Source organism: Erpetoichthys calabaricus, chromosome 16, assembly GCF_900747795.2.
Source record: "Erpetoichthys calabaricus chromosome 16, fErpCal1.3, whole genome shotgun sequence".
In the NCBI taxonomy this organism is placed as follows: Eukaryota; Metazoa; Chordata; class Cladistia; order Polypteriformes; family Polypteridae; genus Erpetoichthys; species Erpetoichthys calabaricus.
In genome coordinates, this window is record NC_041409.2 from 52,592,395 (window position 1) to 52,614,768 (window position 22,374).

The 22,374-nt window shown below is 39.4% G+C and overlaps 1 protein-coding gene across 4 annotated transcripts in view; it reads right to left on the reverse strand.

Annotated features, from left to right (window-relative positions):
- The window catches only part of pcnx1 (pecanex 1), a 217,382-nt gene that overhangs the window by 71,080 nt on the left and 123,928 nt on the right, over positions 1 to 22,374 (reverse strand). For 2 of the 4 annotated variants that reach the window (XM_028822344.2, XM_028822342.2), the window contains 5 exons: positions 21,634 to 21,836; positions 20,611 to 20,764; positions 15,656 to 15,688; positions 14,567 to 14,738; positions 9,703 to 9,813 (listed from right to left, as the gene is read on the reverse strand). In XM_028822344.2, the coding sequence (XP_028678177.1) occupies positions 9,703 to 9,813; positions 14,567 to 14,738; positions 15,656 to 15,688; positions 20,611 to 20,764; positions 21,634 to 21,836 (673 nt within the window). Of the gene's footprint in view, positions 1 to 9,702; positions 9,814 to 14,566; positions 14,739 to 15,655; positions 15,689 to 20,610; positions 20,765 to 21,633; positions 21,852 to 22,374 lie in introns of all 4 variants that reach the window. The other 2 variants (XM_028822343.2, XM_028822341.2) reach the window with 1 other exon arrangement.

A 22,374-nucleotide genomic window follows, 5' to 3' on the forward strand; every position in this document is an offset into this window, starting at 1 on the left:
GCGGTTAAGCTCCTGGGTGCTGACTGGCTCAGCGACAGGGAGCGCAGAATTCGATTTCACTTAAAGCCGGCATCTCATCTCATCTCACTCATTCAGCATCAACGTTTTGCTTTGTGCATACTGTAGTCAAGCTCTTCGTTATGTCTACAAAGCGATCTTCTCCTGCTACTTGGGCCATGCCGAAGAACCAACGGAAGATGCTAACAATTGCTGAAAAGGTGAAACTGTTGGACATGTTGAAGGAAGGGAAAAGCTACGCCGCTGTAGGACGCCACTACTAGTGATGTGTCGTTCGCGAATGAGCCGGCTCTAAGAGCCGATGCTTTGAAGCGAACGAGAGGAACCGATGCCCGTCGAGCAGAGCTGAAGCTTCAGCCGCTCCTGCTCAGCTCTGCTGAAAATCCATTCATAACGAGCCGCGCGCCTCACTCTCCATTCGGCAGGGGCAGGACTTTACTTATATGGGCACATAGAACTTTGGCTTATAATGCCGGCTCGTTCACGAACAACACATCGGACTAGGATCGTACCATTATGTGAAAGAAGGAAGGGGGGCAGACGCTCCGAAGACAGCGAGTGTTGGTACAGGCCAGGTACACAGAGCGACACTGTCGCTCTGTGTACCTGTCGCTGCGACAGACGAGGAGTCAGATTTAAATGCAAGCGCATCGTTAAGAAAAAAAGAAGAGTGAAGAAATGAGTGAAAGCCGAAAAAGAAGCAGCATCTGGCTGCATTTCAGTGATATTGGAGACTGCAAACCTAAGTGCAGAATTTGTAATATGAAAATATCCGTTAGAGCAGGGTCAACAACAAACCTGCACAGACATATAAGACCCACCCACCCATCCGTGCAACTGGAGGAGAACGTGCCCTCTCTCCTGCCATCCACTGACCCTGGAAAAGAGCCAAGTACTTCTGCTGCAGCATCCACTGTCTTACCGAAAACTGCAGGTATAACACGGTCTTCAGTTCAGACCAAAATAAGCACATTTATTCCAAAACAAATACGCCAAAGAAACAAATAAGTGTCGATGAGGAGCTGGCTAAAATGATAGCTAGGGACTTTCAACCATTTTCCATTGTGGAGGACAGAGGATTTACAACTTTTGTACAGGCCTTAAACCCCATGTATGTTCTCCCTAGCAGAAAAACTTTGTCCCAAACAATTATTCCATAACTATATATCTGATAATGGAGTACTGTACAACACTGTGCTTTCAGAAACCACTGCTCTGGAAAAAAGGTAGCATTTAATGACAACAGAGCTGTGGATGAAGCATTTCAATGAATAAGTGCAGCAGCATCAAGATGCAACCCCAGCAGTCTGTCTGCTCCTCCATCAGAGGGCCAAGAGGAAGAAACTGGAGCAGGGACGTGTTCACAGGAACCACAAGCTTCTGCTGTGTGGAGGCTCTTTGACGAAAGAGCAACAGGAGACACTGCAAGGAGAAATCCCACAGCTGATGCTATGCTGGAGTTGAGATCCTATCTTGAGGAGCACCTCATCCAAAGATCTGAAGACCCACTGAGCTGGTGGGAGGCCAAGGCTGCAGTCTACCCACGCCTGGTTAAGGTAATGGTAGGAAGACTTTGCAATGTCGCTACATCGGTCCCCTCAGAAAGAGTCTTCTCAAAAACAGGACAAATAATCACAGACAGGAGAAATCGCATCAGCCCATCTAAGCTGAGGCATCTTGCATTTCTGAATGCCAATCTGGCCTAAAAACTTTTATTCAAAGAGTCATAGTGTTGTGTTGTTGTTGAGTTTAGCCTTTATTTAATTTGTTTGCTGTGATTTTGTGTTAAGTTGTTCATTTAAAGCTTTTATTAAAATGTTAAGCAATAGTAACTGTGTATTTTTTGTAATGAAAAAATACATAAAATACGTAATGTCTGAAAACAATGAATAAGAAATTGCTTATACACAAACCATTCATATTTGCTTAATTAGGCTAAAATATAAGCATCCAAATGATACTAAACGAAGAGCCATTCGGGAGCCGTAAGAGCCGGCTCTTTAAAGGGAGCCAATCCAAAAGAGCCAAAGCTTTGAAAAGAGCCGGAGTTCCCATCACTAGCCACTACGGTATCAACGAGTCCACGGTTCGTTATATTAAGAAGGAGGAAAAGAACATACGATCTACGGCTGCAGTGTCCTTTAACCAGGAGGCGAAACGAAGTGTAAGTGGACGTAGTAAGGCGGTAGTCCGGATGGAATCTGCGTTAGGGATTTGGATCGAAGACTGCCGGAAGAAAAACATCCCCGTGGACACCAATATCATCCGACAAAAGGCCAAGCAACTTTATGATAGGTTTGCGGATGCTGGAGATGCTCCAGATGATGACGACGACGACCCTCGACCTGGAACTTCTGCTGAATCCCCCAGCGAGAGCCGTGAATTTACTGCCAGCAAGGGCTGGTTTGAAAAATTTAAGAAAAGGTTCAACTTGGCCAGTGTTAACCTGCAAGGAGAGGCTGCCTCCGCAGACAAAGCCGCAGCCGAGAAATTTGTCGCCGACACGTTCAAGACGATTATTGAGGAAGGCAGATATCGGCCTGAAACCGTGTTTAACTCTTTTAGGGCGGATGTCGACTTTTGTCGACAGGAGGGGTTGAAGGCGAATGTCGACAAAAGTTGACATCCAGGGATAGAGGGCGACAATCAGCTGTTAATGGCGACAAATCTCACTGTCACGTCACAGGCATTCCCTCTGTGCTTGGAGGAATGCTAGACTCGTTGACTCGGCAAATAAACATTGCGTGTGCTTGAGTTGCGAAATGTAAACAAAGGCAAGATGGCACCGACATGTGAAAAGGCAGCGAAGCAAGTGCAGAAAAGAAAACACTTGGCAGACGTTGTTTTGCGCATTACCGCGGAGTCGGACTCTTGATTTTTCAGAATCGGACTTTATTGGCAGTGATCAGGAGATCGAGCAAGAGAGTTAGAAGCAGGCATCAGCTGATCAGACACCAGCCGATGCCGCGCCAGCGGATCTGCTGCCAGTTGAGTGCCTTCGCGCAGCCGATGCATCTACGGCAAGGTTCGCATGGGATAAATACACATACATTGATTCGTTGAGAGCCGATCTGGCTACCAGAGTTTACAAGACGGCATGGCTTGCTTTTGGACACGACAGATCACCAGCTGCTGTACTTCAGGCTGCTCTCTCCTGATGCTGCTTTTCAGCTACTGTCAGACGAGACAAACAGGTAGGCAGAGATTTTTTTTGAATCGCGGGCTGCGTTTGCATCGCATTCTCGTTTTTCAAAGTGGAAACCCACAACGAAAGACGAGATGAAGCGCGCTGTGGCATTACAAATAGAGATGGGACAGAACTGGTGATATAACTTCAGGGAGCATTGGTCCAAACGTGTTTTGTCCCCTGGTGGCTTAGGTACGTGTTGCTGCAAAGTTTTATTCACTTCTGTAATAAACAGAAGCAAATCCCATGGGGTGAGCCAGGCTATAATGCCATACATAAAGTTCATAAAGTTTCAGAAGATGAAAAGAGGTGACAATACGGTTTTCATGCAGGCAGAAAACTTGGTGGCAGTGGCATGGCACGATGGTAAATGGGTGACTTGTCTCTCTACAGTACACACTAACAATATATGTTAGAAAATGCAGCAACAGACAATTGAAAAATAGGCATCAAAACAACACATATTGTAAGGAGTGCAATGTGGCAATGACTGAAATTGGCTGCTTTGAGCGAGATCAGACTTTGCTGTGTAAAATGTATGTGATATGTATGTGAAATCATAGAGAATTCAGGCTCATACAACATGCAAGACAGTAACATTTGTCAAAAGTAAATATTTTTTGTTGATTTGATATGTTAAACAATTGCTTTGTGCTCTTTTTTAAAAAATGCTAGTTTTTGGAAAAATATTCAGCCCTGGGAGAAAAGAAACAAAAAAAAAATTAGCCCTAAAAGAGTTAATATGGATGAGACAGCCCTATTTTGGAAGTGGATGCCGTCTCGTACTTTTATCACGAAGGAAGAGGCAAAAGCCCCGGGGTTTAAGGCGCACAAAGATCGCATCACGCTGGTCACGTGCGCCAATGCTGCGGGCTTTATGATAAAGCCTGGGCTCATTTATAAGTCCAAAAACCCCCGAGCCCTGAAAAATAAGAATAAAAACCTGCTGCCTGTGTACTGGATGCACAACCCGAAGGCGTGGATTACGAAACGCCTAACGTCGGATTGGTTTCACCAATGTTTCATCCCGGAAGTAAAGATCTATCTGGCAGATAAAGGGCTGGATTTCAAAGTCCTTTTACTTCTGGACAATGCTGGCGGTCATCCCTTGGATCTATCCTACCGAGGTGTAAAAATTGAGTTCTTGCCACCAAATACGACATCACTGATTCAGCCAATGGATCAAGGAGTTATCCAGGCTTTCAAGGCATTGTACACAAGGAACAGCCTGCAACACATGGTCGAGGCAATGGACACGGACGATGACTTTTCCCTGAAGGAGTACTGGCGTAAGTACATGATCACATCGTGTATGGTGAACGTGCAGAAGGCCCTTAATGATATGAAGAAAGACACGGTTAATGCCTGCTGGAAGAAATTGTGGCCAGAAATTGTGTGCGAAAAGAAGGGCTTTTCTGCAGAAGAAATTCATGACTCAGCGGTTGACAAAGCAGTCACGCTGGCAAAACTGCTAGGAGGAGAGGGATTCAATGACATGACCAGTGATGACATCAATGAGCTGCTCGATGCCCACTCCGAGCTGCTCAGCGATGAAGATTTGGCCGAGATGACCAAGTCAGCGAGCGAGGAGGAAGATCAAGACGACCCGACAGAGGAAGAAGATGCAGGCCTAACTCTCGAGCGTCTCGCGACCATTCTACGAATGGCAAAAGATCTGCAGACATCCGTTGAAGAATGGGACCCGCAAATGATTCGTTCTCTGCAATTTAAAAATGCTCTTGACGGCGCCACGGAAGTGTATAGGAACCTCTTTACACAAATGAAAAAGCAGCGCCAGCAACTGCCCATCACGATGTTCCTTACACGTAAAACACTGCCTAGTACGCCTTCAGTGGAAGAAGACGACGGTGCTGCTGCTACACAGTCGCGTGAAGAGGCTCCTTTACAACAGCTGTGACAGTGCAGTAAATGTCATCGTTATCTGACAAGTTGGTGAGTACCCAAAACTATTTTTCTACGTACTTAGTACAGTACATGTATGTACGTTTATTGTAACTGTGCACACATTTTATACATTGCAATTTTTTTTGCATTGTAGGTATTTATTGCCGGTGGCCTGGCTGTAACAAATGTGATATCGAAGACGCTCTACAGTTTCTTTTAAAATAGCATTTTGGTTTTATGTACAGCATTTACATGTTAGATTTTTCACGTATTTTTATATCACCTACTCAATTACAATATGTTTAAAACTGTTACGTATTAAATAAAACTCCTCAATGATATACGATACGTATGTTTGTGAGTACTGTAGTATATAAACTGTGTTTACATACATAATTTCAACGAATCTTACCTAATAACTAAGAGAATATAAAGGGTTTATGCTGTATAACTGTACGGGGAATATTTATAAACCATGTGGGAGAGTTTATAAGGACTTAAAATATATAAAAATAACCATATAAACATATGGTTTCTACTTCGCGGATTTTCTTACTTCGCGGGTTGCTCTGGAACGTAACCCCCGCGATGGAGGAGGGATTACTGTACTGCTCAAAGCAAGCAAATGGTACAAGTCATTGTCAAACTATACCTAAGATAACATCTACAGTGGTGCTTGAAAGTTCGTGAACCCTTCAGAATTTTCCATATTCCTGCATAAATATGACTTAAAACATCATCAGATTTTCACACAAGTCCTAAAAGTATACAGTAATCCCTCCTCCATCGCGGGGGTTGCGTTCCAGAGCCACCCGCGAAATAAGAAAATCCGCGAAGTAGAAACCATATGTTTATATGGTTATTTTTATATTGTCATGCTTGGGTCACAGATTTGCGCAGAAACACAGGAGGTTGTAGAGAGACAGGAAAGTTATTCAAGCACTGCAAATAAACATTTGTCTCTTTTTCAAAAGTTTAAACTGTGCTCCATGACAAGACAGAGATGACAGCTCTGTCTCACAATTAAAAGAATGCAAACATATCTTCCTCTTCAAAGGAGTGCGCGTCAGGAGCACAGACTGTCAGAAACAGAGAGTAGAGAAAAGCCAAGCAAAATGACACCTTTTATTGGCTAACTAAAAAGATTACAATAAGCAAGCTTTCGAGGCAACTCAGGCCCCTTCTTCAGGCAAGAGAGGAAAGCAAACAAATCAATAGGGTTGTTTGGCTTTTAAGTATGCGAAGCACCGCCGGTACAAAGCTGTTGAAGGGAGCAGCTCACACCCCCTCCGTCAGGAGCAGGGAGAGAGAGAGAGAGAGAGAGAGAGAGAGAGAGAGAGACAGAGAAAAACAAAGTCAAAAATCAATACGTGCCCTTTGAGCTTTTAAGTATGCGAAGCACCGTGCAGCATGTCGCTTCACGAAGCAGCTGCACACAGAAGATAGCAACGTGAAGATAATCTTTCAGCATTTTAAGACGAGCGTCCGTATCGTCTAGGTGTGTGAACAGCCCCCTGCTCACACCCCCTACGTCAGGATCAGAGAAAGTCAGCGCAAGAGAGAGATTGAGAAAGTAAGTTGGGTAGCTTCTCAGCCATCTGCCAATAGCGTCCCTTGTATGAAATCAACTGGGCAAACCAACTGAGGAAGCATGTACCAGAAATTAAAAGACACATTGTCCGCAGAAATCCGCGAACCAGCAAAAAATCCGCGATATATATTTAAATATGCTTACATATAAAATTCGCGATAAAGTGAAGCCGCGAAAGGCGAAGCGCGATATAGCAAGGGATCACTGTACATGGAGAGCCCAGTTAAACAATTATCTCTATTATAAAAGAAAATCCTGAGACAAGACTATTGCCAAGAGATTTTTTCAAGTCCTGCCTTCCTCTCAACCATTTCAGGTTAACGGCCCACACCCACGGTCCTCTCACTCTTGTGAATGCTTTTGTCAGACACAGTTCCTGTGCTCTGAACTCTTATAAATGTTTACATTTTTGGCACTTTAAGTTCCCAATAAAAAAGAATTATTATGTCCAAATCTTATTAAAGAATTCCACCCCCGAAGGGTCGTCAACAGAAGAAATGAGTATATGGGCAATCCTAGCACTAAGAAACGATGAGGTCAAACGAATTTCCACCAAAAATGACGATCAGTTACACAGCAAATTGGTTAAATGCATATCAATAGATTATACTGAAACAGTTGGTGGTGATGGCGCAGAAGATGAAAACATCAACTTACAATATCCCATAGAATATCTACAACCATTAACACCGTCTGGCCTTCCATGGGCCGAATTACTTTTGAAAGAAGGATTGTATGATTAATGTTATTGTGTAATTTATGTATGAGTGATGGACTATGCAGTAGGACAAGATTAGTTGTATTCAAAATTGGTCGAACAATTCTGACATGTAAAATTTTAACAAGCGACAAGAAAGGTAATGTTGGTAATCTTCCGTGGATAACATTAGACATCAAAGGAGATCTTGATATGTCATTCGTATTAAAACGTTAAGTTTCCCGTTAGAACAGCTTTTGCGAAGACAATTAACAAATCACAGGGACAAACATTTGAAAAAGTTGGTTTATTTATTAGAGAGAAAGAAAAGATATTCACTCACAGGCAGTATATGTTTTGTTGTCACGATGTACTGTATGTCCAAACATGGAATCAAAATTCAGTGCGATATTAACAAAAAAGTTAATTCCAAATATTGTTTTTACTGAAGTTTTACAGTAAAAGTGTAAGTTTAAAAAGTATTTGCAGGTTAATTTCAAAGACAAACAGAACAAAAATGTATAACGCAACGAACACCTCTAATGCAACATGAAACATAATTTTCTTTCAATTAATTACGTTTTACTGTTTTTTTACTATGATTAATTATTCGCTGTAATGTAAAATAGTTAGGTCTATTATACATATGTAATAATTCCCATTAAAATAACAATCTGTTTAAATTGTACATCCGCATCCCCATGCATAGTGCCTGCCCACCTGGGGGTTGGCAAGTGAAGCGAGCAGGGGGCAGAGGCCCCTGGTGAGACAAAAATATCATTTATTGAGGAAAATCAAGTATTACATTCCAAACTTTTCAAGCACCACTTTATGCTTAAATTATCAGTGGAAGATGGAATTTGTGAAATGTCAAAACCAGAGATTACTGTATGTCATGTTAGTCAAGCACTGCATGACCTCAAAGATACTTCTTCTACTTGTCCTCCTTAACCACCTCTTCCCAATGAAGATGACCACGAGTTTAATAATAAAGATGTGCAGAAAAACCAGACAGCCCCAAACCAGCAGTTAAATACAGGAAACTGTAAATGATTTTCATAAATCTCATTTATAAAGATCTTCTGCTATGTTTAGGGATTTTTTCTCACTGCAGTTTTCTTTTGAGATTATAGGGGGCTTTGCCCCCTGCTAGCTTCGCTTGCCAACCCCCCCGGCCTGTGCTACACGCCAGCCACTTCGCGTCTCTGCTGCTCGTGTATGTGGATTTCACTTTCACCAAACAACAAATCTTTTAATTCTCGCGGATATACCTCTTCATTGGGAAGAAACACTACTTTTCCCTGATGGAAACACGAATTATATGATCCACAAGTCTCTGACTTAAAGTTTCAATCCGAACAATATATTCAATCTGTTTTCACTGTTCCGTTATTTCACCAAGTAATAATTTGTTCGTGCTAATTTGATCTTTACTATCATTTTTTTGAGATTTTTGAATTTTAGTACTTTCATTATCTCTAATCTGCTCTGAATGTTTACTGCACCAACATTTTTGAATACTTTACGACATTCTTTGTCATCTACTCTTTGTCTTTTATTTCCGGCCACGGGCATGGTTAAATCTCTTGGCACAAAGTCTCTCTCTGAAAGTATCTCTCTGAAAAAGTTACGTCTCAGCTCAGGCTAAAAAGTCTCATTTTGTCCCAGGATTATTTTTATAATAACAGAGAGAAATAGTTATCATCAAGTTTGAAGTATTCTGTTTTGGTCTGTTTAAATTGCGTAATTATTATTGTACTATTTGTTGTTTCAGATTATTATTCCTTTTCATGAAAGTGCCATGTTGTTGGTGCAAACTGTGCTGTTGTTGAACCACTACGTATAATATTGCGATTGGTTTCTGAAATCCATTTGAAAAAAAAAAAAAAAAAGGCTACATTCACACTACAGTTCTATTCCTCATTTTTCACTCATACTGAATGTGACACAGATTTGATGTTTTTGGAGTCAGAAGGTATTTAACGCTGTTCTCATAATGACTGTTTTGCATCCAAACCTGTCTCATCACTTTCACCAGTCCTTTCTGCCACTATGTACAGAACACCAACAAAAACAAAGCACACAAACCAATTGCTCTGATCTTTCATTTGCTGTTTCTCTTAATTGCTACCATGAGCTAAAAAATTCCCAGAAAGACAGGCCTTAAGGAACAAAAGTTCTACTGTTTCACTTTAATATCACTATATTTATTACACAAACATGCTCCCAAACACACACAACCTTACACTTAAATTGTGAACTTTGATCGAAATTGATTACTGAACATATTAATCAAGAACTTACCATTTCCACCAAAGACATGAATGTCAAGCTGTTCAAAGAGATACATTACAAATGTGTTCACTTGTGGAAGTAGTCCAATAAAGAAGACTACTGGAAAGCAAAGTGTAAAAACTGTGGAGAGAGAGAGAGAAAAATCACACAGGGTATAACTAAAATCCATCATTGATAAGATGAGAAGAAAGGCTATCTGTGATAATACACTAAATTCATATAATGACCACATCACAAATATAATCAAATTTCTTTGCACTTATGCTTTTACCAATACACAGCTAATATATAAGCTGATTGCCAAGACATTTTCTACTATACTTCAAATTCGACTTTATTTTATTTCCAACAATTTGTTATTTTCTGGCAATTACTTAGATACACTAACAACTACATTCATAGTTTCTGAATGTTACAGGGGGCTTCGTTGCTTGAGTCAACCACTTATTTTGTGATAGGAAATTATAGTTTTATCTTAATTATACTTCATACTAGTCATTTAGCCCGTTACAATAACGGGCGCTAGAACAGTAGTGCCTAAACATTAGTAGGAACAGTGTATATTAAATGGCAAGGGACTTTGACCTCATTCTTTTTGTTGGTCGTATTTTTCTTTCTTTCAGCCTTTCTTTTGTTGATGTTTACTTGCTGGGCTGACCGTTCTTCGTGGGCTACCGCTGTGTATTGTGTGTCTTAAATTTTCTGTGACAGTAATACTGTCTTGTACGGCTCTATTCAATAAGGGCACGCACAAAAAGGCGAGCATCAAAAAGGCGACCTCAATTGAGCGCACCTTTATTCACTGCGCCCAATTGAGGTTGCCCTTTTGAGGCTCGCCTTTTTGTGCGCGCCCTTATTGAAGGATACCATCTTGTATGTCCGCTGGCTTGTACGTCCGTAATATACCTTTAATTTTCTCTGGCGGTAATACAGGCGTGCGCGTCTGTAATATGCCTTTAATCTCCTCTGACAGTAATACTGGCTTGTATGTGGCTGTAATATGCGTCACTGTATTGTGTACCTTTAATTTCCTCTCACAATAATACTGGTTTGTATTTCTGTAAAACGCCTCTAACTTTCTCTGACAGTAATATCGCGCATCGCACCGTGCCCCGCGCAAGCGCACTTCATCAGAAGACACCCACACACGGACACCTATATATAGATTATTATTCTATCAAAGTGGTTACCTAGAAAGAGGCTATTTTACATACAGTGGGTATAGAAAAGAATCACCCCCTTCGAAAAATTCCCATTTTTTTTTCTTTACAGCCTTAAATGAAAACACACAAATCAATATTTTTTCCAGCTTTACTTACTCAAAGCAATCTATAACATCCAAGTGAAAGATATCACAGCTACAGTTCAGAAGAATTTTAAAAAATAAAAAACAACACATACTGAGATTAATAAAGGATCACCCCCTTCCTAAACAATATCTGTAAACTCAATCAGGTGTAAGTAACCACAATTTCCATTGCAGACCATCAATGTGGTCTGTGATCAATTGTAATCAGTGTGATTAGTGAAGCTGTTCCTGGAGCATTCCCTTGCTTAGTAGTGCAACTGACAGCAAACAACTGACTATGGGTGGCAAGCCACTTTCAAAAGATCTCAGGGATAGAGTTGTGGACAGACATAAGGCAGTAGATGGATACAAAAAAAATCTCAAAGGCTTTATCAATCCCAAGGAGCACAGTAAAGTCCATAATAAAGAAGTGGCAAGTGTTCAGTACTACTAGGACCCTCCCTGGATCCCGCCGTCCCTCCAAAATGGATGGAAAAGCAATGAGGAAACTGGTAAGAGAGGCTACCAAGAGGCCGATGGCCACTTTGAAGGAGTTACAGGATTTTATGGCAAAAAGTGGTCATTGTGTGCATGTGACAACAATTTCACAAGCGCTCCACAGTTGTGGCTTGTTCGGGAGGGTTGTAAGGAAAAAGCCACTTCTCAAGAAAGGCCACATTAAGGCTCATTTGAGCTTTGCCAGAATGTACCTTGAACATTCTGATGCCAAGTAGAAAAAGGTGTTAAGGTCAGATGAGACCAAAATCGAACTATTTGGCCTCAATACCAAATGGTACACCTGGCGGAAATCCAATGCAGCTCACCATCCACAACACACCATACCTACAGTAAAGCATGGAGGTGGCAGCATCCTGCTGTGGGGGGTGTTTCTCTGCCGCAGGACCTGGTGCTCTCGTTAGGGCAGAAGGAAAAACGGATGGGGCAAAACCGTCAAATTCTTGAGGGAAACCTGTTACATCCTCTGCCAAAAAGTTGAAGATGAGCAGAATGTTCACCTTTCAACACGATAACGACCCGAAGCACACAGCAAAATTGGCCACACAGTGGCTGAAGGAGAAAAAAGTCAATGTCCTCGTGTGGCCCAGTCAGAGCCCAGACCTAAATCCCATTGACAATCTGTGGAAAGATTTGAAGATAGCAGTCCACCAACGCTCACCATCCAATTTGACCGAACTTGAACAGTTAAACTGTAAAGAAGAGTGGGCAAATATTGCTCAATCTGGATGTGCAAAGCTGATAAAGAAGTATCCGAGCAGACTCAAGGCTGTCATTAAAGCAAAGGTGGTATAACAAAATACAGTAATCCCTCACTATATCGTGCTTCGACTTTCGCGGCTTCACTCTATCGCGGATTTTATATGTAAGCATATTTAAATATACATCGCAGATTTTTTGCTGGTTCGCGGATTTCTGCGGACAATGGGTCTTTTAATTTCTGGTACATGCGTCCTCAGTTGGTTTGCCCAGTTGATTTCATAAAAGGGTCGCTATTGGCAGATGGCTGAGAAGCTACCCAACCAGAGCGAGTATTACGTATTAAATAAAACTCCTCAAATATATTGTGAGCACGGGGGCTGTTCGCACCCCTAGAGGATACAGCTGCTCCACAAAAACGCTGAAGGATTACCTTCACATTGCTCTCTTCCTTGCTGGGCTTACATATGGCTGCTTAGTCAAGCGATATGCTTCCTGCACTGTGCTTCGCATACTTAAAAGATCAAACATCAAACAAATGTATTGATTTTTGATTGTTTGCTTTTCTCTCTCGCTCTGACATTCTCTGCTCCTGACGGAGGGGGTGTGAGCAAGGGGGCTGTTCGCACCCCTAGACGATACGGACGCTCATCTAAAAATGCTGAAAGATTACCTACAAGTTGCTCCATTCTGTGCAGCTGCTTTGTCAAGCGACATGCTTCCCGCACAGTGCTTCGCATACTTAAAAGCTCGAAGGGCACGTATTGATTGTTTGTTTTTCTCTGTCTCACTCTCTCTCTCTCTGACATTCTCTGCTCCTGACGGAGGGGGTGTGAGCAGAGGGGCAGTTCGCACACTGGCCTAGAGGATACAGACGCTCCTCTAAAAAATGCTGAAAGACTACCTTTACATTGTACATCCTGGCAGCTGCTTTGTCCGGTGGTGCTTCGCATACTTAAAAGCCAAACAGCCCTATTGATTTTTGTTTGCTTTTTTCTCTCTCTCTCTGACATTCTCTGCTCCTGACGCGCACTCCTTTGAAGAGGAAGATATGTTTGCATTCTTTTAATTGTGAGACAGAAATGTCATCTCTGTCTTGTCATGGAGCACAGTTTAAACTTTTGAAAAAGAGACAAATGTTTGTTTGCAGTGTTTGAATAAAGTTCCTGTCTCTCCTGTGTTTCTGTGCAAATCTGTGACCCAAGCATGACAATATAAAAATAACCATATAAACATATGGTTTCTACTTTGCGGATTTTCACCTTTCGCAGGGGGTTCTGGAATGCAACCCCCGCGATCGAGGAGGGATTACTGTATTGACATTGGGGGGTGATCCTTTAATAATCTGAGTATGTCTTGTTTTTGATTTTTTTTTTTTAATCATTTTTCAGAACTGTAGCAGGAGGGACGGTAGCTCAGTGGTAGCGCTGCTGTCTCGCAGTAAGGAGACGTGGGTTTGCTTCCCAGGTCCTCCCTGCGTGGAGTTTGCATGATCTCCTCGTGTCTGCGTGGGTTTCCTCCAGGTGCTCCAGTTTCCTCCCACAGTCCAAAGATATGCAAGTTAGGTGCATTGGCGATCCTAAATTGTCCCTAGTGTGTGCTTGGTGTATGGGTGTGTGTGCTTGTGCCCTGCGGTGGGCTGGCACCCTGCCCGGGGTTTGTACCTGCCTTGTGCCCTGTGTTGGCTGGGATTGGTAAAGCTGGGAAGAAATATTTGTGTGTGTGTTTTCATTTAAGGCTGTAAAGCAAAAAAATGGGAATATTTTGAAGGGGTGATTCTTTTCTATACCCACTGTAGATATTGACATTTAAAAAATGTGGCTTAAACAAAAGAAGACACTATTGATGAAATGTTGCATAAGTAGCTTCAATTTACTACATGCAAAGTGATGAGTACTGATTTTCATCTACAATTCCAGGAAAAAAAACAAACTTATCTATATTCAATATTTGGTATTACTTAGCTTACTGCTGCTATTCAATGCTGTAGTGTTTAATCCAGTTTTAGGTGAATGACCTAAAAATTCTCATTAAACAATTGCAGTTGAATCAGCTGAAGAATCCTGACAGGTGCCTTTTAAAATTGATCTTATTAAACACTGCATAAAATAAACGAGTGACACTACCAATTAATAGGAAAGCAAATCTCCAATTTCATATTCTGTACTGGATACGGTTTATAGGTTTTAGGATACATGTTAAACATTACTATAACAGGGCTGAAATTCCAGCTGGAAAGATATCCAAGGCCAAAAAAAATAAAAAAGGCCTCTGTGTGTGCCCTGAACAGATAGCTGCTAAGGAAGTAAATACTTTTTTAAATTAATGGCTGATTTATAATATTATTTGTTATGTCTTATTTATCAGTACCTATAATAAGATCCCTTGCAGATGTCAAGAGCAGTGGACTTGTGAAAGGTACCCCATACAGAGTGTAGCGAGTGCTGGAAGTAACAGTACTGCCATAATCCAAAAGCCAAATCAGTCCACAGCATACACAGAAATACACTGGCCGACTGTAGGCAATGATGCGATTGTGACCCTGGCAAGGAAATATAATACATATGCATTATATTAATGACCTGTGCAAAAATTCAGTATCAAAATTACTGTACATACATTGAAATCTAGGCAAAATAGTAAACACTAATTTTATCCATAAAGACATCTTATATATTTCAGTTGTATAAGTTTACTTTGCTTCATTTTTTGGATACAAAACTCGTGAAAACAATAAAACAGGATTTTAACAGGTGCTGAGGGTGGAAGACACTGCATAAAAAAAATGTTTGCTTAGGCAGTTAGAACTAAGTTAGAAAGCATGTACAGTACTAGCATAAACAAAATTTCATTTGTCATATATGAATAAGATTAATTGCACTTTACTTGCTCTGCTTGTTTCATTAAAGTGAACTTTTGATTGATAATTCAATTCTTTCTTCTAACAAAGTAAGCCAAAAACACCACTTGAAAATGATCTCACAGGCAAAACAATGTGTTCATCAATATTTAAAACTGTATATAACATTTACACATATGAGGCACGCAGAGAGTCTTTATGCTCCCTTCAAAGATGGGAAGTATAAATGTGGGCATGAGTTGAGCAAAGTCCCACGAAATGACAAATCCTTCAGGCTTTAATAGAACACCCTCAAGAGGGGACGCACCAGTCATGAGAGGTTCAGACACACAAGGATACAGAAATAAGATACATGTTGTGCAAGAGATATTGCTAAATGTATTGTTTTACCTCGAGAGGTAATGTGACTAGTTAAAAAAAATATGAGTCCTAGTTCTACCAAACTCATTTACCAAAATAAACAAATTGCCAGAATTAAATGCCACCCCGCCCCACTCCCCCAAATTAAAGAGTTCACTTTCTTTAATGTTTCCATTTTACACGCCGATTAAAATTAAAATTGTAAATTTCACACCAAATAACAAAAACTGCAAACTTACATGTCGAGGGGATGAGGAATCAGGCTGCACACTCTAAAAAACATAAAACACAAAAAGTGAGGAATGGAAAATGATGCTTGTTTATGAATTAAATATCACATTATTGTTTTTTAATAACAAATTAATTTGCTTGATTTATAGCAATGCATATACATCACTCAGATTACAAAAATACATGTTGTTTTGAACTGCTATAATCCTGCACATGTTCTGCCATAACACTGAAAAAGTTAAAAAAAATTCTTGATAATGTTTTGGTTATTCTGATTGATGGCTTAAAGCTGAACAGATATAATTTCAGACTGACTGTATGTTAAAGGGATTTGGAGAAAATCAAATGTATTTTTATTGAATTTAGCATGTTTTATCTACTAATAATGCAGACACATTGCATTTGTTTGATTGAGCTCAAAATGTTTTGTTACCGATTTTTCTTTGTACTCAGCATCTGATAGTTCTCATTTCAGTGTCCAACAATAGTCGGCCAGCACTGATGGGTTTCCCTTGCCCTAACACCTCTTTTCCGTCATTGCAATGTCCTTGTCAAACCTTTATAATCATAGTCATTACTGACCACGCCAAGATAGGCAGAGATGAAGTCCAAATGTGAATGAAGAAAATGAATCTTTAGCAACATGTTGCACTTCATCATTTTGTATGCTTGAAGCATGTTGTCAACTAGCAGGACGTAGTTTGGTCCTCTGTAGTTGACAAGAAAAATCTCAACCTCTTCCAGTGTCTTCCATGTGTTTCCTCACTTGCCATTAGCAGATCTTTGAACAGCTTGTCACTGATGACTTGTCTACTATGTGGACCAACAAAAATGCCTTTATTAATCTTAGCATCAGTTATTTAAGAAAAACATCTGTCTCAAATATTGAAATCCTTCACCTTTCTTTTTCACTTCTTTCACAAAATGTTTCAACAGTCCAAGTTTTATACACAGAGCTAGCAGAAATCTCTGTTGCATCGCCAAGTGTTTTATATGCTACACTTTTTCTACCCTGGAACCAAGTGCTTAAGCAGAGGCCATTTCTTTTTATGTAATGACACTCTTTAGCAAGTCTTTTCCATTCGCAGATTTGAAAATGGGACTAGGTATATACAAACTCCATTCCAAATAACAGTGCCACTACTTTTAGATTACCATAGTTGTTCCAGTTGTGGCTGCATTTTGTACAGTATATTTCAACAACACTTCCATGCTTTGTATGTTTCTGTCTTGTGTACTGCATTATCAAGGGGTATGGAACGGTGGACTTTGGTGTTGTATAACAAGACAGCTTTCAGACTTAACGGTGACTCCGCTGTTGTGGGTCACACAATCTAAAACCATGAACAGCCCATCAATATCGATGGAGAAACAGAGGTTGCCAACTAGTGCAAGGAAATTTGTCAAATCCTCTTGGCGGCTCAAAATGACAGAAATGTTGTACCTAGTGACAACAAACCCCATGCTTGTAGTCTTCAACCCAGTAGTCCTGTTTTTGCTTTTTTAAAAAAGTTAAGTCTCTGACCAAGTCATTTAATTCTGACTGTGCTATCGGATGATGCTCACCAGACACAAACAATTCAAAAGGTGGATTGCTGTCGTTTTTCATGTGCATTGTAACATCATCTTTTGTCTCATCTTGACTCTTTGTCTCTGGTGGTTTTAGTACTGGCAAACTGTCGTCAAACTGCACTGGTCTCATGGCTGAAGGCAGTTTGGAGTATTCAATAGATTTTTTTATTTAACACGTTATTATTCCGTTCTCATCATATTACCAGGAATGAGAAGGAGCTGACTTCTCAGTAACTCAGACAATCTCTCATAGCCAAAGTTCATGATTCACAACAAATGTGAGGAGCCAATGCTTTGTCTTAAGCACCAATTTTACAACCAAAGAATAGTTCCAACGATATCTTAGCAAGTGCAACATGCTGTATCTTTGAGTCCTCAGTGTATTCTTGCCAAAAATGTAACAAAATATATTGTAACTGTTGGAAATTTAACAAGATATTTATGCTGAAATAAATTGTACTCCAGACAATAAATGCCAGGTAAGCACACTGTGCTATGCCTGGAGAACTTACAAGCTGATATCAATGTGATGCAAAGTATCTGTGTATAAAAGCTATTTTTATAGCCTGCATGTATCCTGACTATGTGTGCCCAGGTATGCCTAAGCCTTGGCCTATCCACTGTTTGGTTTGCAACCTGCACTGACTGCATAGACAGGCACTAAAAAAAACCATTCACTTTGTGAGCAATATATTAATAGATTTAAATATAAGCACAAATCACAATAAAACAGTACACATTAGTAAAATTTAATGGAGATTTTTGTGATCACCAAGGCAAAATCTTTAAGTTGCACACTAAAAGTGTTCAGGAAGCAGAATCTTCATTGTTCAGTGAAAATTTGCTGTTAATTGTATTTCTGTGTAAAAAACACTTTGCTGTACATGAACCAAGTAACAAGAAGATTAAGACAAGGGCTAAATGAGGGTTTAGACCATAAAGATGTTTTAAATTGAACCTAAATTGTGTCCCACTATAACAGGAGAAAGGAAATCAATAGTAAACAGAATTCAATGAGCTATCCAAATAACGATTTAAGAGGTTATTGGAAGAAATTCAGATTTTAATTGCAAAAAGAGAACAACAGACGGGTCAACAACCAAACACGACACACAGAAAAGCCTGAACATGCTGAAACTAATAGAGAAGCACAAATGAAGTTGTACAGCAGTGAGCCGTCTCAGCTAAACTTAAGCTCCTTTATAATGCAACTGTAATGAGGTAACAAATAATGATATACTGCATATACTGCACGCATTTTTTCTGCATATTACTATAATGCTGTTAACTGGTAGAACAAAATGTCAGTCTTTGCTTTTCCCCCTCCTAAACAGTCTTCCTATAAATTAATAAAAAGTATTGTAATGTGTCCCAAATTTGCCCACTGTCCATTCAATTATGTAACAAAAGTTTCATAGTGAAGTTTCTTGTAGAGACTGATTGATTTCTGGTGTAAAATGTAATATTAAAAAGACAACTCAGGTCTCCTCATATTAAGTAAGTGCTCACCGTACCAGGAGATATTCAGGGCAGGGGATTTTCTTGAAATGCAGGCCAAGCCTTGCCCTTATTCAAAATAATAGTTCACTGAAAAATGAAATAAGCTTCCAATTGTAAAAATTCTATCCACCATTCTCTGTGGAACTGGTAGCAGAGTAAACAGCAGACAAAGGTCAATAATATCCCAAATTAAGGTCGTACCAATTGAAGAAGCTACTAAATTGACACTGTTGCTATGCAGCTCTACTTATAAACACATTACAAAATCAGAATATTAAGGCACAATATGCACAATAGGTGTGTCTTATTAAGTACCATGAAAAGATAAAGTCCACAGAGTCAACAGGCATGCTAAACCTTGTCATCTCTCTGGAGTAATAAAACATTGCAACTAAATTCACTTGGTAGCAATAATTAGGAATAAGCTAATTAAAATTGATACTGTAGGGGAGCAAACTGAAAGTGATTCTAACAGGTATGTTTTTAGAACAGCTCAGAAAATGATAAGGACCACTGTGTGTGCAAAATATAAGGTCAATAACAGTTTGTTATAATGAAAAGAAAAAAAAATCATTATCTGCACTTAACCGTTAGAATCTAAACTGGCCTGATAACTGTGAATGTAGTTATTTATGTATTGTGAAGGACTTGCAGCTTCTACAGGATCAGTTACTGCTCACATGCTATTTCATTTAGGATAGTCTCCAGTTCTGTACTGTACTGTATATTGAAATGAGCAGATTTGGAAAGTGACAAGACTGAAAGTCTTATAACACAAAAAAAGCCCTGCCTAATCACTGAACTTGAATACTGCTAGCCACCTGATTTCAACTTTACAGTCTCTAGAGGACACATTCTCAACATTCACATATAATGCTGTCAACTACACAACACACTTGTCGCACTCTCACCTGTCCCTTTGCAACATACTGTAAATATCATTTTTTTTTTCCAAGAAAACTGAAGTGTTCCAAACGGAGAAATAATAATGTAGCAATGTTTCTGGGACAGCACTCAGCAAATTTTGCAGATTTAAGATAGGAAATTTAAAGGATTTTACTACAAAATCAAATATCATGGCTGTAAATCAGTTATCTTATTTTGCATACAGCAATATGGTATTAACTGATTAAGGAGAGTTGGCCATGGACATGATAAAAACACCTGCAGGCCAAAGTTGCTGATTCCATGCTTTCAGCTCAAAAACATCCACAAAACAATTTCTAATGTTTATACTAAACAGAAGGCACAGTATAACTGAAAGGATTTTGCAGTAATTCACGTTTATATATAAATGTTATGGCTCTAGGAAAAGCCACATTATACTGTATAATGTTATTATTACTCGTTTTTCAAACAAAATCTTTAAAAAAGCAAGTGTGACTCCTATAAAACAAGATTACAGTTGCCAGCAAAAAGAAATCAAGGCACTCATTGCCATAAACCAACCCAAAAGAAGCTGAAGGCTACAGCAATTAAAAGGAACATTTATTGTTTTCTCCAGATTCTAAACTGGGGACTGCAACCTCACTCCCTAATTCATACACATGATACTACGTACTATGGCTAGATCTTAAAAATATGGGCTAAAAAAAAATAATAAAAACATAACACAAGCTTTAATATTGCTGTGTTAATATCCCTGAAAATAAAATTTAGAAAAATACTGTCACCTGTGCCCTGAAAGGAAAACAATGTATTTAAACTATCAGTCTACATCTTGATTTTGTAAGTTTGATAAAGGTGTCTAACATACTCTATGTAATACAGTGTTTAGAATATGGAGTCTTAAAATACACCATAATAACAAAAACAATAACAATAATAATGCTAATAATAGATTTAGCCTGTACTGGCTGCAATCACTGACAAAAACACATAAAAGGTTCACCTTAAGTAGTGAATATTGGCAGCTGGCAATGACCAAGCAAAACTGAAAAATCCAGATATCTCTGAAAAATCCTGCAATGAGCAATACTGAGCCCAGAAAGGCAACCAACACTGCAAGGACTACAGCCAGCACATTCTCCAACACCTCTCGGTTCCTGTAAAGACAAAAGGAAAAAAAAAAAAAACATAGATGATCCAGTGGTATTATGTTGCCTGCAAAAAGAATGCTATTTTTTTCAAATCCTATGGTGATTCCCAACATGTACATGTAAGAAAAGGAACAAAACACTGATTTGCAACATTTTTCAATAGTTTTTAATTATATACATACGAGCATAAATCACTTTTCCATGTCATGTTTGTGACAAAACGTAATTGTACATGTTGCTATATATAAGATGAAGGGGTGCTACGTTGCCCCTAATGCATACCGACTCACCTAAACTACAGTTAGCGAACATGCAAGTGTACCAGCAAATACTGGCATATTTTTAAGCTCAGCACTTACAAGCCTCTCTAATTTTCTGCTACCTAGAAGACAAACTCTTGTGTTCATAGTTCAACAATTAATTAACAGACACATATTGCTCAGCTCAATTTATGTTATTTAATTTTAAACTACTTTGTTTTACTTTCTGTTTAAACAAACCAGTGTTATTATGTGTATTCATTATGTAATTAGCAAGTTGTTAGTTTGTATTTGCATTTTATCTGAGAACTTGTCACAGCATTCCGAGCTATACAAAAATAAATTGAAGTGAAAACTGTGTTCCTCCACTGAAATTTTGTGCATTGTAATTCATGTTTGTGTGTATGTGGCTAGAACCTGTACAAAAACTAAAACACAAGAGAACCATTCTAAAGTTTGCATCAACCAATATATCTTACATTTTTGAGGTCAACTTAAAGAAGCACTGAAATCTGAGCTGCTGTATTATGTTTTGTTTTTTTTGACATTTTTACCTAAGAACCCCCGCTCTGTTTTTAAAAAAAAACTACTCCTGACAAATTTAAATATTAATACCTGTCAAACAAAGCAAGCAAGGTCAGGCGATCAAAGCTTATTCCAATCCACATGTACGGCAGAAGCCGCAAGCGGTAGTAGTGCTTGGCTTTATGGACAGCCTCTTCTGGGTGCTGCATGGGATCTTGGAGGTCAGGGCTGAGGTCTGTGTCCTGTCGTTCAAGCAAGTCTGGATCGAAAGTCAGTAATCGGTTTAAACGGATCTGTGGGAGAGACAGCTGCTAGTGTGTTAAAGCAAGGAATGGAGTATTCTTTCAAAACAGCCTTAATATTATGCCAATATTAAGATTTAGTTAAACCCAAGGTATTTTTGATGATCACATGTGGTTAAGACTAGACATACATAGCAAACATTTAAAGTTTAAACACAATAAAACTACCACGTAAGCACTGCCAGGGGCCATGATAATTAAATTTAGTATTGTTTCCTTGGTAGGCGTCGAGAACTGCAGTTCATAAAGCTTCACATTTTTGCTAAAGGCATTTCATGTTCTAATTATGTAGTTGAGGTGTTAGATAGATAGATAGATAGATAGATAGATAGATAGATAGATAGATAGATAGATAGATAGATAGATAGATAGATAGATAGATAGATAGATAGATAGATAGATAGATAGATAGATAGACAGACAGACAGACAGACAGACAGACAGACAGACAGACAGACAGACAGACAGACAGACAGACAGACAGACAGACAGACAGAGATAGATAGATGCATACACAAATTTATTTAGA